At 41.4% G+C, this 14,478-nt stretch overlaps 1 protein-coding gene across 2 annotated transcripts in view; it reads right to left on the reverse strand.

Moving 5' to 3' along the window:
• Prelid2 (PRELI domain containing 2) overlaps positions 1 to 14,478 on the reverse strand; it is a 64,401-nt gene that overhangs the window by 4,456 nt on the left and 45,467 nt on the right. For both annotated transcript variants that reach the window (XM_055622785.1, XM_055622784.1), the window contains exon 6: positions 1,664 to 1,733. In XM_055622785.1, coding sequence (XP_055478760.1) covers positions 1,674 to 1,733 — 60 coding nt within the window. In that variant the 3' untranslated portion in view covers positions 1,664 to 1,673. The remainder of the gene's footprint in view (positions 1 to 1,663; positions 1,734 to 14,478) is intronic.

Here is a 14,478-nt window from a genome sequence, read left to right on the forward strand (position 1 = left end):
CTTGTTTTAATTGTCAACTCACTGGATTCAGAGGTGACTGAGAGACACAGTTCTAGGTGAGTCTGTGAAGGTATTTCCAGAGAGATTTAGTCAAGAAGGGAAGACATACCCAGAGTGTTGGTGACACCATGTCATGGGTTGGGATTCTGAATTTAACATAAAGGAAAAAAAGGAGAAAACAAGATGGGCACCAACATTTATGCCTCTCTGCTCCCTACTGTGAGGCAATGTGACCAGCTACCTTACAATCCCACCGCCATGTTTTCCCACCATAATGGACTCCATCCCTTCTTAAAATGTAAGCCAAAATAATTCTCTCTTCCTTAAAGTTGCTTCTGGAAGGTATTTTATCACAGTCATGAACCGAGTAGTTAATTTGGTGAGCCTCACAGGTATGCCACCAGGAAAAACAGGCAGATGTTCCCAGGTTCTTTAGAATTTGTTTAAGGAACAGGGTAGATTTAGGAGCACACCATATTTAGACTTAATTCCAACACTTTATGGGCACCTGCCATTTTCCAAGCCTGTACCACATAAAACTATCTTACTTAGCCCCCCCCCCCCCCGTAACATCATCAGAATGGTGTCTGACTTGCAAACGAACAGAAATGCAATCCTCCAACTGATGCCCATTCAGAGGCGAGGCTGGCAGGCTTTGAACGTCAAGGTACTTGTATCTGAGTGATCCTATCACCTCTGCCGGTTAATTGTTCTCCGAGTCCATTGTACCCCACAATGAGAATAGCGGGATGTTTGTGGAAAACCATGTGTGGTGTCCCTTCAAGCCGGCCTAAGGTAATTATGAATTACTAGTGTGCGCCTGTGACAAACACTCCTAACCCCTCAAGGCGCTCAAGCCAGGGTCCAGGAATTATTCCTATGACTCAGATCCCTTCAGAACAGCATTTCAAGCAGTGCGAAGTGCATACTGATCAAGTAGCTCTTACCCAAAATGCCTGGAACCAGAAGTATTTTGGACTGGTGAATTTTTCATATTTCTGGAATATTTGTACATATATAATGAGATTTCCTGGAGCTAGAACCCAAATGTAAACACTAAATTCACTTCCTTTTCACGTACACTGTCTACTCACAGCCTGAAGATAATACACAAACAATACTGACTACCATCCACCACACAAGGTCAGGAATAAAGTTATTCACAAATTCAGGAAGCTGCATATTTGAAGGAATTTTGTATTTTGGTCTTGGAGATTAGTTTCCAGATTAGTAAAATGTATTTGTTTTACTGGCCAATCAACACATCCCTTGCTTGTGATCCTTCCTGCCCCAATTACAGCTTTAAGTCTCTCTTCTTCTTGTTCTGAGAACACAAAAGGTAAGCCTCAGTTGATCCTGAGAGCTGTCTTTACAAATCTCTGCCACCTCAAGGGCCTCAATCATGGTAGATTATACTGAACAGTTTTAGCGATTTGAAAGCAGTTGTAACTCTGCAGACAGTACAAACCTGCTTTGAAAATCAGAGAGCCAAGCAAATAAAGCTGCTGAGCAGATAACAAAATGCCTGTGAAATAGTATTCTGTGGGTATCACTGGGAAACGTACAGCGTGAATAGCCCAGGGAGGCTGATTCATAATGCCAGGTTTATAAGCATGAAAACACGGCTTGAGTAAATAATTCTGATTTTGCTTTTGATACTTACTGACGATTCTTTATTCCACTAAGGGGGAACCACACTGTTCCTTTAGCAGCATCTCCATTATTCTAATTCCCTATGGAGAGAAGAAAGAAAAATCAAAATGCCATCTTTCATAGACAAGCACCGTTACATTTGTCACAACCTTTCCCCCTCAGGGAATCCAGGTCCCAACCATATATCCATTGCAGAAGAGAGGGCTCAGTCATGCCTGACACTATTGTAATATTTCACTCCAAACCCCCCTTTTGCTTTCTCCGTATGCTCTTGGAGCTATTTGGGAGGTGGGCAGAGCAGAGTTTAGAATCCGCTTGCAACATCAGAAAGCAGCCCAAGCCAATGTAAGCAATGTCTCACAAGTGGCACAGCTTGCCAGACTTGGGATAATGGCGACTGTAAATGTTTGCCGAACTCTGAGAATTGTGCTGGTTTCCCTGCCAAGGTTCAAGCGTGTTGGTGCGGGCAGCAGGTGCTGCCATACCCCACTGAGATGCTCTCCAAGATGAAGGCCTCTTTCTGCTAGAGCCTATTATGGCCTGCTGCAGGCACAAGGACTTCTCAGCCAAGGCAGATCATCACCTGAGGTCATGCCCCCTCTCTGGGGCCAGCCCATAGCCTATGGTTGGTGGGTATGAAGATGTAATGGCTCCCTTCCCTCAACTGCAAACAACTCTGAGAGTATTGCACTCTTGTCACTCCACACGGCAGAGCCGAGCTCTTTGCTGCAGCTGTGTCATAGTTGGCCTCCCCTACTTCCCCCCTCAGTGCAGAGATGCTCCCTGGAGCCCAGAGCCCTCTCCAACATACTCCACATGCAAATCTGCACCTTTCTGACACCTTGTTTGAAACAGACAAAGCTGCCTTCCTAGTTAGAACACAGGTGTTCAAAGAGGGTTAAGTATGTGCCCAAAGCTCTAATGTGGTGATGCCAGGAAAAGCATGCACACACTGCTCTTCTGCACTGATCCTTCCATGGCCGCCCATACCACCCTGCCTACCAGGAGGAAAGAAGACAAAAGATTCCCCCTGCCCTACTTCACAGATCAGGTCTGCAGGCGAGAGAATAGCTTTCATGTACAAAGATGGGGCTGAGACATAACTGTGAGGTAGGGCCTTAAAGAGTGCAAAGCCCAGAAGGAAAGGGACCTGCTGTTCACAAAGACTAGAAATGCTGAACAATGAAATAGTAGCAATAAAATGAACTGAGTTCAAACTCCTAACTCATTTCTTTAAAAAGACCAAATATCAAACAAACAAACAAAACAAAACAGGTCAATCACACATCTATATTCCCATCACTGGGAAGCAAGGGAACAGAGACAGATAGATGAATATATGGGGTTCATCATTCAGCTATTCTAGTCAAATCCATGGGTTCCAGATTCAACCAGAGACCCATCTCAAAAAGATGTGGGGGAAAATATTGGTAAAGTTGCCTTACGGCAACCTCTAGCCTCCATATATATGCATATACATGTAAACCTTGGTTGCACATATGCATACCCAACATGAGCATGAACATACACCATACACACACACAAAGATATGTACACACCCACAACACACACATACACACACACACACACACACACACACACACACACACACAAACACAGATGTAAAGGACCCTTAATTCAGAACATGGCTGCTCTGGCAAGAGATTACATCCAGAGATCGTCTAGGTCTGTTCAGGCTGGCTGGAGTACAAACACGCCTTTAATTCATGAGACAGAGGCAAGCAGATCTGAGTGCAAGGCCAGCCTGGTATAGAGCAAGTTTCAGGTAAAGAAAAGCTTAGATAGATTCAGGCGTGATAGTACATGCCTTTAATCCCAAACAATGAAGGTAAAGTTAGTTTGTAGAAGGAAGCACCATGTTTTAAAGTGATGTCTAATTGATTGGTAGAAACAATAATGAATCAGAGAAAAACTTGATAGAATAGGGTATACACTCAACTCTCACGAGAAGAGGAAAGGGAAACTACTTAAGGGGCAATGAGAGAGAGAAGATGCAGTTTTTTACCAGGACACTAATAGAGAGACAGGTTAGAGAGAGAGAGAACTCAGGTGAAGATTGAATGAGCCAAAGAATGAGAAGGAACCAGAAGATTAGAAAAGATTGCTGGCGTTAGTTGGAGGCCAAGCAGAGCAATCAGGGGCTGAGAGAAAAGCCAGATTGAGTAAGTCAGCTGGGAGAGGAGTTGGAGCCAGAACAGCTAAGTTGAACCAGCCAGCACAGAGCTCAGTAAGAAAAAGAAAGGGTGAGCTTATTAAACAGTAAGTCTCAGAGGCTGAAAATGTCCTAGGCCTAGGTTAGATTGTATGGAGGCCAGAAGCCTCCAGGACTAGGCCTAGGTGAGCAGAAGGTGACAGTAAGCCTCCAAGACAACAGGCAAATAAAAATTCCTTTTACACATACACATACACACACATATATACACATACATACATTACACAAACACGTACACACGTATACAAACATTCATGTCCACACATACACACATACATACAAATATCCTTAATACCAAGGCAGAACAAATGAGATACGATCCTGAAGGTCTTTCCAGTTGTGCCAGGGCCATCACCCCAGATAACACTGCAGCTTTAGAGAGAAGCAGCATTAAAGGGTCCATGCAGAGGCAGAGAAGCACGGCTCATCAGATGAACCAGTGCAGCGAACCACGAGTCCAGTAGCACAGTCATCAGAATCAGGAGACTTGGACCGTATTTAGAGCCGGCAATCACACACACATACACTCACTCACACACACACACACACACACACACACACACACACACACAATTAAAAATAAATCTTAAAAAGCCCCACTGCCCTAAAGCATTGGGAGGAAGTGGTGGGAACCAGGGGTGCAAAAAGCTGGAAGGATAAAATCCAACCAAATTCTCAGAACCAGACCAAGATGGTGTTCCCCTCTGTTCTCATTTAAATGTTTACTGTGTGCCTACTATGCGAATTGGATAGTAAATGGTGAACAGCTAAGATAAAGTGCCTGCCCTGACAGAATTTACAAGGAATTTTCTTTCTCATTTCAAGTTTTCCTTGTTCCAACAACCCCACTAAATAATTAATTGTCCTCTTGTTTTCCAGGAAGAATGAAAACTCCCACATAAATTCCTTTTCAGCTTCTTCGGAGTACACATCCAGATGATATGTCTTTAAAACAAGTAATGCACATTCCTCCCTGGGAAGGCAGAACTAACCCATGATCCATCTCATCCATCTAAATTAAGACCCCCACCACTTACTGGGCCACTAACTGACATAAATAAAGATTCCGAGGTTTGCCCTGGGAATTCAAAGACGTTATTTATTGAATCAATTATGTTCGCAATGTGACAGTTGATTTTTCTTTCCCTCTTTTCCCCTCTTATACGACTTTACTCTTAAGAATAACAGTTAGATTTAGAAAGAGGAGAGTGAAGGCAAGAAAAAGGCTTACAAAGTAAATTTTTAAAAAATCCTAACAGGTATGACAGTCATTACTTGGCGCCCCTCTTTAGTAAGGAGGGGCCAAATCAAAGCCCAGCTGATAGTACTTTCAAATAAAGTTCACTCTAACACTCAAATCTCATGTCCCGAGAGCTGCTTAAAGACCCTAAATTTATACCCCTTATCACACAATGAGGCCTCCATATGGAGCAAACATTAAGTGCATCACCTTTTAGATATACCTTAAAAGCTTTTCGGACTGACAAAGCATAAACCCGCTTGCTCTCATCATTTCTCTAGCCTCAGGATGTTTTATTTTCTATATCACTAGGCTACCTTTCCCCATTTGTCAGTGCACAGGCACATAAGCCACCTCAGGGTCACATGTCCCTAATGCCAGGAGAGCGATGCACTCTCATTCTCTAGTCTGGGAGACTTTCAGGTTCAAAACCCTTCACAAAGAGCACGCTCCATTCCTGAGAAAGCGCTGATTATTGCTGCAAGATCAAAGCCTGTCTCCAGGAGAGAGAGAACCAAAGGTGGCTAAATTCAAACAGGGTGTTTATTTTATAATCAGGCTGACACTCCCTTAAGAAGCTCTGATTTACCTGGGAGGCTCCAAAGGGAGTCATAGTAGAGCCTACCAAAATTACAACATCAGAGCAGTTCCCCAAAGGCATGCCCCACGCAGAGCTCTTAATAAAGGAGATGCTCACTTAATTATCACAGTGATAAAAAAAAAAAAATTGGTGTCAAAGACCCCACTGGAGATAACTCCTTCTTGTGGTTCATGCCTTTAGAGCAAATACTGCCTGTGCTGGCTAAATTTTTGTCAACTTGACACAAGCTAGAGTCATCTGAAAGGAGGGAACCTCACTTGGGAAAATGGTTCTATAAGGTTGGTCTGTTGGTAAGCCTATAGAATATTTCCTTTTTTTATTTTTTATTTTTTTTCCCCCAGAACTGAGGACAGAACCCAGGGCCTTGTGCTTGCTATGCAAGCGCTCTACCACAGAGCTAAATCCCCAACCCTAGAATATTTTCTTGATTGATGAAGAAGGGCCCAGCCTATTGTAGGTGGTGCTATACCTGGGCAGGTAGAATTAGAATGTATTTAAAAAAAAAAAAAAAAAAAAACCTGAGCAGGCCATGAGAAGCAAGACAGTAAGAAAGCATTCCTTCATGGCCTCTCAGTTCCTGCCTCTGGGTTGCTGCCTTGAGTTCCTGCCCTGACTTCCTTCAATGGTGGGCTGTGCTGTGGAAGCAAAATAAACTCTTTCTTCATCACCACAGTAGAAACCCTAATTAAGATGCCATCCATAGTACCAGCTGCCACTGTGTGTATGTGGCTGCAGACAGCAGCACCCAGAGGTCATGGTCTCATGGAAGAATGAAAAACTGAAAGGTGAGACAATCTCTGAGAAGTGCTGTAACTTACAGAAGAAAAAGAGCGTGAAAAGGAGAGACATGGGTAAACTACCCAGTCTCGTTATGAGTCACTGGTACCAGAGAAGGTAGAAGGGGAACACGGGGGAAAGGCATGGGAGCAAGGAGATGCACACAGCACTTTCACTGTTACTCAGTTACCACAGGAAACTGGACAGAAAGGAGAAGGAAACAGGATGATTATTCTTTCCACCTTTCAAGCTCCTGATGCCCCACCTATACCCACCCTTTTCCCCCTCCTTATCTCCACTTCTTCCTGGAAGAGACAATAGCACAAAAAAACCCCCTTCCTATGTAGCCACAAATGACACTGCAATTGGCTAATGACTCTACTGGAGACATTTGAGTTATATCCAAGCTTGCTGGGAAACTGTGCAAGATTTAAAATTTTCTATATCTCAACTGCCTCCTCTTTGAATAGAGGCACCAACACGAGCTTGTTTTAAAATTTGGATAAAATCATGTCTAATCTGATTACCACAATTCTTAGTGTTAAAATGCTAGTTTATGGTAAACACCCCATAATTAAATAGCTGTGCTTCCCCTAAATCTTCCTGTAATCCTGTGAGGCTGGAGACATAGCTTAGCTGGCTACCAGCATGCACAAAGCTCCATCCCCAGCACTGTTTAAAAACCACTTGTGGTGGCATATGCCTGCAAGCTTAGCATTTAGGAGATAGTGGGGGGAGGAGAAATTCAAGGTCATCTTTGGCTACATAGCAAGTTCAAGATCAGCCTGAGGTACATGAAAGCCAGTCTTGAAAGAGAGAAAGGGGGAGGAAGGGACAGAGAGTGGGAAGGGAGGCTGATGATGAGGCTTATCAGATAAAGACATTTGCCATGCAGTCCTGACCACCCGAGTTTGATCTCTAGAACAAAAGCAAAAGGTGATGAACTACTTCACAAAGTTGTTCTGTCTTACAGACACATGCACACACACACACACACACACACACACACACACATACACACACACACCATGGCATGTGATACTCCCAGGGCCCAACTTCTACCCTCAACACACACAGAATAATCATAACAGGCAAACAAAAAAGGATGTATCCTGTGGAAAAACACAGCCTTGGGACACAGAAGACAATCATAACTGTCCAATGAATGAATGAATGAATGAATGAATGAATGAATCCACTAGTTAACCAATCAACAATCTGCATTCACTTTAGATGAGATGGCAAGGTGCTCAGCCAGGTAAATAACTTTGCTTATGTTTGAATCCCAGTATCCGAGTAGAATCTAACATGCAGTAGGTGCTCAATGCTGATGGGTTGTAAAACTTATCAACATACAACTTGTGAATGCTACAATGAGTTTGGGATGAGCTGATGTACAGCTACCTCATCCTTGAAGTTGTGGTGGGAAGCTCAGCATCACAAGAGCTGCCACAGAGATGAAGGAACAAAACAAGGAAAGGATGAAGATATGAGAGGAAGAAAGAAGAAGGGATGATGCCAAAAGAGCCAGCAGCGCACACCAGGTCTGGGGAAATCTAGATTATTCAACAAATACGGAGAAAGAGAGATACTATTCAATGCTGAAATTTGCATTATAAAACCATTGATCACTTTAAAAAAATGTCATCAAATTGACTTCATAAACTACATTACCCTTCAGCTCCCCTTTTCTGTTAAGAACTTGTTCAGAAACACTTTGTTAAGGATGCAGACTTGTGAAGACATGACTAAGAGACAGAGTAATAACACTTGGCTGCCTCAACTCCCAACATGACCTGTGGCCATCACCGTGCTCATCAGGGAGTGTCTGGTCTGTTACCATCCCAATCTTCTAGCCATATCCCTCTGCGTTCTCCTCTGACCACGTACATGACTCACACGACAGCTTACTCAGAGACACATCTGCGCCTTCTTTCTCACTGGCTGTTCTCTCTGGGGAATATCCCCAGGTCTTCCTCAGAGAATAATACCTGCTCCTGGGGCCAGCCCTGCTCACCCAGCCCAGCCAGTCTAGATCAAAACACCAGGCCCCACTGCCTTTATAGCATTCATACAACAACTCTCAAGTGTCCACAATACGCTGCCTGTCTGTCACTCCCATGAGAAGGTATATTCTATGGGATCAAATAAAGACTCTATGAGGAGTATCCGCTGCTGAATCCCACCTACACTGGAACACGATAGGATGGGCATCATTTGTGAAGGAAAGGAGGGAGAGAAAAAACTGAGAGAGCAAGGGAAAGAGGGGGAGGGAGTGGAGGGGAAGGGAAGCTATCTGTATCCAGCTTTCTCATCAAAATATAAGAGAGGCACTAAGCAAAGCCCTCCAGAAAGAAATCTTTTGTCACAACAAAGCATCTTTTAATCGGATGCCCAATTCTTCTCAATTTAGAGCTACCTTCGTCTACAAAACTGGAATAGCACCAAATAACAATAAGGAAGATTTATTAGCACATGCTGTGTGCCAAACACTGTGTGAGAACCTTCCCAGAACAAACCTCTTCTACCTTTCATCTGCCCTAAAGGATTGTTATTTGTGTTTGAAGATGACACCAAAGCTCAGAGACATTAAACATCCCATCCAAACCCACACAGTAACTAAGAAACGGAGCCTCCATTTGATTCAAGGCAATCAAGCAGAGGAGTCTAGAATTTGGCAAGGCTGGAAGCTCAAACGCAAATGTGAAAACCGGATAACAATGCTGGATTGGTATCAAGAGCTTCTCCCCCTTCCCTATTGACTGTGGCTCGAAAATTCCGATAAACAAATCAGATATTTCAGTCCTGTTCCCAAACAAAATGTCATGAATTTTAATATGAGTCAGTATCTAATCACATCTACAAATTATCTCAAATATAATACTCTTTAAACAGGAGCAATCAGATACAATATGTAACTTTGATATGTTTCCCACAGTAGTTGATACATTCTTCAGCAAGGTTCATTGTTATCTTCATTAATCACCCCCAAATCTTTAGGTGTGACTGCATAACATTAAGTGCTACAATGACTCCCATACTCCACTTCACATTATTAATCTTCCTCTCTCCAGAAGGAGAATATTTAATTCTCACAGCTTGCAACAGGAAATAATACATCGTCCAAATCATAAAATCTAAAACTTGGGAAAGACTTTATATTTTCTAAACCAGAAAGAAAATCCTCAGCAGAGGGCTGAAAGCAACCCATATGATTTGGGGAAATCTACAGCCAAACAGGACACCTGGCACTGTCCTTTCCACAGTTCCTTTTCCCCATAGACAAGCATCTCCGGCATGCTTCTGTTATCAAGTTCTTCCTCCATCTTCTGACACAGCTTCATCTGCCTTAATTTTGACTGCCTGGAAATGTAACCTGTACATAGTCTTCTTTCTCCTGTTTTGAACTTCATGTGAAACACATTTCTTTCACCGTTAATCAAGGTCCGTTTCTCACATTAAGTCACACCCCACCCAAGACTGCCCCGCAACCAAACATCCATATCCACTTAGAAGTCTCCATCCATGGGATACATTCCCTACTCCTCACACCATCTCTGTCCATCATAAACCATCTATAATGGCATCTGGTGCCCTCTTCTGGCTCGCAAGCATACATGCAGACAGAACACTGTATACATAATAAATCTTTATAAATAAATAAATAAGCAAATAAAATCTTTCCATACAGATTTAAACGTCAATGACTACTGACTTCATTTGTTTGGCTAGTTAGTTGGTTTTGTTGCTGTTTTGTTTTGGTTTTTGTTTGTTTGTTTACTTATTTTCATTTTGTTTTGTTCCATTTTGGTTTTGTTACAGGCTCTTGCTATGCAGTCCAGGCTGGCTTTAAACCTGAAATGCTTCTGCCTCAGCCTCCTGAGAGTTAGAATTATACCTGTGTATCACCATAAAGTTATAAACCTGTCCTTGATGTTAACTTTTTTCCTTTGATTAAAAAAGTATTTAATATTCATTCCTTTGATTAAATAAAGTATTTAAAGGAATTACCTTTTTTCCTTTTTTTATTTTATTAATTACACTTTATTCATTTTGTATCCCCCCCATAAGCCCCTTCCTCCTCCCCTCCTAAAACCAAGCATTGAAAGCAATTCTGGCTCTTATGGAAAAACTTGTGTAAAATCCTCCAAGTTGGGGGACAACTCTTCTATCTATTTAGCTCATTTGGAATTCAGGATCTCTGGGAGATATCCGTTACAATGATAGAAATAGAGGAGTTGCCTCTAGGAAAGTAAAATCAGAAGGAGGAGATGGCTATCCATCTTAAAGCCACTTAGTTTAGGCCTGGAGTATAGCTCAGTGCCAGAGCATTTGCTTGGCATACACAAGGCTCTGCCCTCAATCTCCAGCACTCTTAAGACCAAGAGTGTAAGTTTTGATAACAGAAACACAGTAATAAATTTTCATATTAAAAACATGGATGTTCTTCTGTGTTCAGACTGGGATCTAACCTCCTGACCTGACTATGGCACGACGCCTTTCACCCCGTGTGATCTTAGGCAGAGTAACTGACCTTTCTCATGAGGTACCCACCACAGACAAGTGTTGAGCCATCTGCATAAGACGATGTACATAAGTACTCTGTTTCCTGTGTCATCCCACCACAGAATACTTGCACATCCATGCCTACTGTTCATAGTTCATGGTAGAAAAGGAGAAGCCTGGGGGCTCATTTGACACATGACTAGAAAAAGGAAACACAGTTCATACACACAAGAGGGCTTTTCTTGGCCATAAAGAAGAACAAAATAAAGCATCTTCAGGAAAATGGATGGAACTGGAGATCATTGTGGTAAGCAAAAGCCAGGCTCAGAAAGACAAATGTGGTGTGCTTTACTCCATATGTTGAATATAGATTTAAATCATATAGGTATATGTGTGTGTGCAGTAAAATAGAGCTGTCAGAGGGAAGAAAAAAATCTAAAGGGGGAACCAAAAGAGGTTAATAAAATATGTGTGACACAAAGGCAGAAAGAGAAATGATTCACAGGGCAAAGGGAGCCCAATAAGAGGAGAAAAGTGGGGGTGGGGACAGAAGATTGTGGGGACCCAAATAGTAACAAAATATATACACATGAAGGTCTGAAAATGCCACAGTGAAAACCATTGTTTTGAATACTAACTAAAAATGAGTAGATGACAATAATGGCAGTAAGTAAAATAATTGGGGTAAACTATACTACCTACGCTTAATGATTTCATTACCATCCCATTGTTTCTAGATTTGAAAAGAAATTACTTTGCTTGAATATTAATTTAAAATACAAGAGAATCATAAAATGCTTACCATTCCTGGAAAATAATTTAATATGTTCATTAAGCCAACAAATGTCCAGTGAACCCTGAGGAATTTCTAGGTCCTGCGGATAAAGTAGTACATTCCACCTGGAAGTCACTCAGCAAGAAACAGAAAACTTCACAAAGACCAGGGGAATAGTTCATATGTAGGAGCTGTTCAGTCAATCTTTTCTAAGATGGCGGGCGTTACAAACATGAAAGTTTCTAACCTGGAGATGTTGTGACACTGTAACACTGAGTAATATTTTGAGTTAGAAATAACTCTATGCTCAGTAGTAAAGAGCAAAGTAAGTTATAACTACTAAATGAAACATTATATAGCAATGAAAATGACGTTTATGTTGAAGTTTATGTAGTTAGTGTAAAAGGCATTTGGGATGAAATGTTCTTTTAAAAGAGACGTATAACTGTATTAATATTATAGACATCAATGTTTGAAGCCTGTATATAAAATCTAGATGGAAAAATTGAGTCATTGGGTTTTTGTTTGTTTGTTTGTTTTGCCAAAGTCTTGCTATACAGTACAGACATGATTCTCCTGCCTCAGAATCCTGAGTGCTAGGATTACAAGCATACACTACCAAGCCGTTTGTACAAAATGATCACTTACGGTGTGTTTCCGGTATGCCAAGGTATTTTAAGTGCTTGGTTACACTTCCTTGTGATTCTCATACTCATGGCAGGGACAGCATTATTCAAATGTCACCCAGAGAAAGATTGGACTACAAGATGAGAAAGGGCTCTGAGACTGAAAGCCAAGTCAGGCTGACTCCACAGGCAGGCTCATTATAACCACCATTGTCTGCAATGCTATAATGGGGAAAATAAGCTTTTGCTTTTAACTTTCTTGCACTCTGGTTTTTAAATAATGACAACACAACAATCAATCATTTGCCTTGTGCTAAGTCCTGAACTATGTTGTTTTAGTTATCATTTACTCTTGCCAAGGACTCTCTGAAGTAGAAACCAATACTGTCCTCATTCTATAGACAAGGAAAATGAGACAGGAGATCTTAATGGTTTGTCCAAGGTCACACAGCTGTTCTGGGCAGGGTATCATCATGACTAGCTTTACAAAGTATCTAACTTAAAATATGTAATAGTTATTCAGTTCATGTACTAGTTACTTAGAAACAGTCTTTGAACAAGCCTCATAAAAAAAAGTGTAAAAGATTTTAAAAGTCTTTGGGAGAAGAATGCCACAATTTCTTTCAATTTTAACTATTTCCGATATATCAAGAAGATTAGAAACTAATAAAAAAAAAGTCGGGTTTTTAACAAATGTAAGTATTTTTTTTAAAAATAACAAAAGCTATACCCCACTAAAGGTCACTGATCAAGAAAAATTTTAATTATAGCCTTTAAATTCTACTTAAGCTGAGAATCAATATAAAATAAATTAATTAACTGCCAAAGATAGCATTTTCTTTTGCTCAGGAAATTTGGAGAAAAATAGAGAAAACAGTTTAGGACCAGATGTGATGGCTTATGCCTGTAATCTTAGTACTTGGGACTTGAAGCAGGAGGATCACCATGAATTCAACACCATCCTGTTCTATATTGTGAATTCCAGGGCCAGCATAGGTTACACTGACACTGTCTCAAATCAACAACAGCAATGACAACAAAAAGCCAGAAAGAGTAGGGTGAGAGAAAGGAGGAAAAGGAAAAGAGAGGGTTAAAGGCAGAAAGAAAGAGAAATGGTTTAGGCATCTCCAAGGACTAATGAGTCAAATGCCAGATCCCAGACAGCAAGGAAAATTAAAAACAAACAACTGAAAATGACCAAAAAAAAAAAAAAAAAAAAAAAAATCACTCCAACAAACTCAAAGTCACTAAACACAATACTCCTCTGGCCCCTAATAGGCACAGGCAGACATGGAACCCTCTTCCAAGTGGGTTCTGCCCACTGCTGAGGTCCCTCAAAGCATAAACACAACAACGGAGTCCAGTGCCAAAAGATTAGCTCCTACCACAGACAAGTCTAGAAAAGAAATCACTCCCCAGAATAGGAAAAGTACTCAACTCCACACATCAGGGAACCCAGAGAGCTTTCAAGTAGTATACCACAGGGTACAAGCACAGAACTGCAAGTAGACTACTGTACCTGCCAGTAAGAAATGCATTTATCTTTCTTTCTTTTCTTTTTTTTAAATTTATTTTTAATTTATACATTCACTTTACATCCTGATCATAGCCTGAAGTGGAAGTTTTTGGTTTCTTTAAAAACTCAGTTACACTACGTAAACATGTTTTTGTTCTAATCCCAAGTGTGGGATATGGGGCTGCTTTTAGTTTGTCCACAGCTGATAACAGCCTCAAGGGGCTTGGAGAGGGGTGTGGTCTTTGTCAGCTGAAGATAGTTTAATTCTGAGGACTCTGAAAGGGTATAAATTCCAGAGCCCAGAGACAGGAAAGCTTCGAGGGATGCCCAGAGAGGAAGAAAGGTGCTTGCTTGTCCTACTGTTGTGTTTGCTGTTGCTGGTTTGCTGAACTGCTGGATATCCTAATGATTGAAATTGGTATTGCCCCCAAAGAACCCAACAACCCTAACAGCTGGAAGTAACTTAAAAGAACTCTGTCACTAATCCCTTCTAACCTTCCTTTTCTCCTCCTACCTGGGGTGGTGGTGGGATGGAAGGGAGGTAGATGTAT

The sequence above is a fragment of the Psammomys obesus genome, unplaced genomic scaffold, assembly GCF_907164565.1.
Source record: "Psammomys obesus unplaced genomic scaffold, mPsaObe1.curated_primary_1811, whole genome shotgun sequence".
Lineage (NCBI taxonomy): Eukaryota > Metazoa > Chordata > Mammalia > Rodentia > Muridae > Psammomys > Psammomys obesus.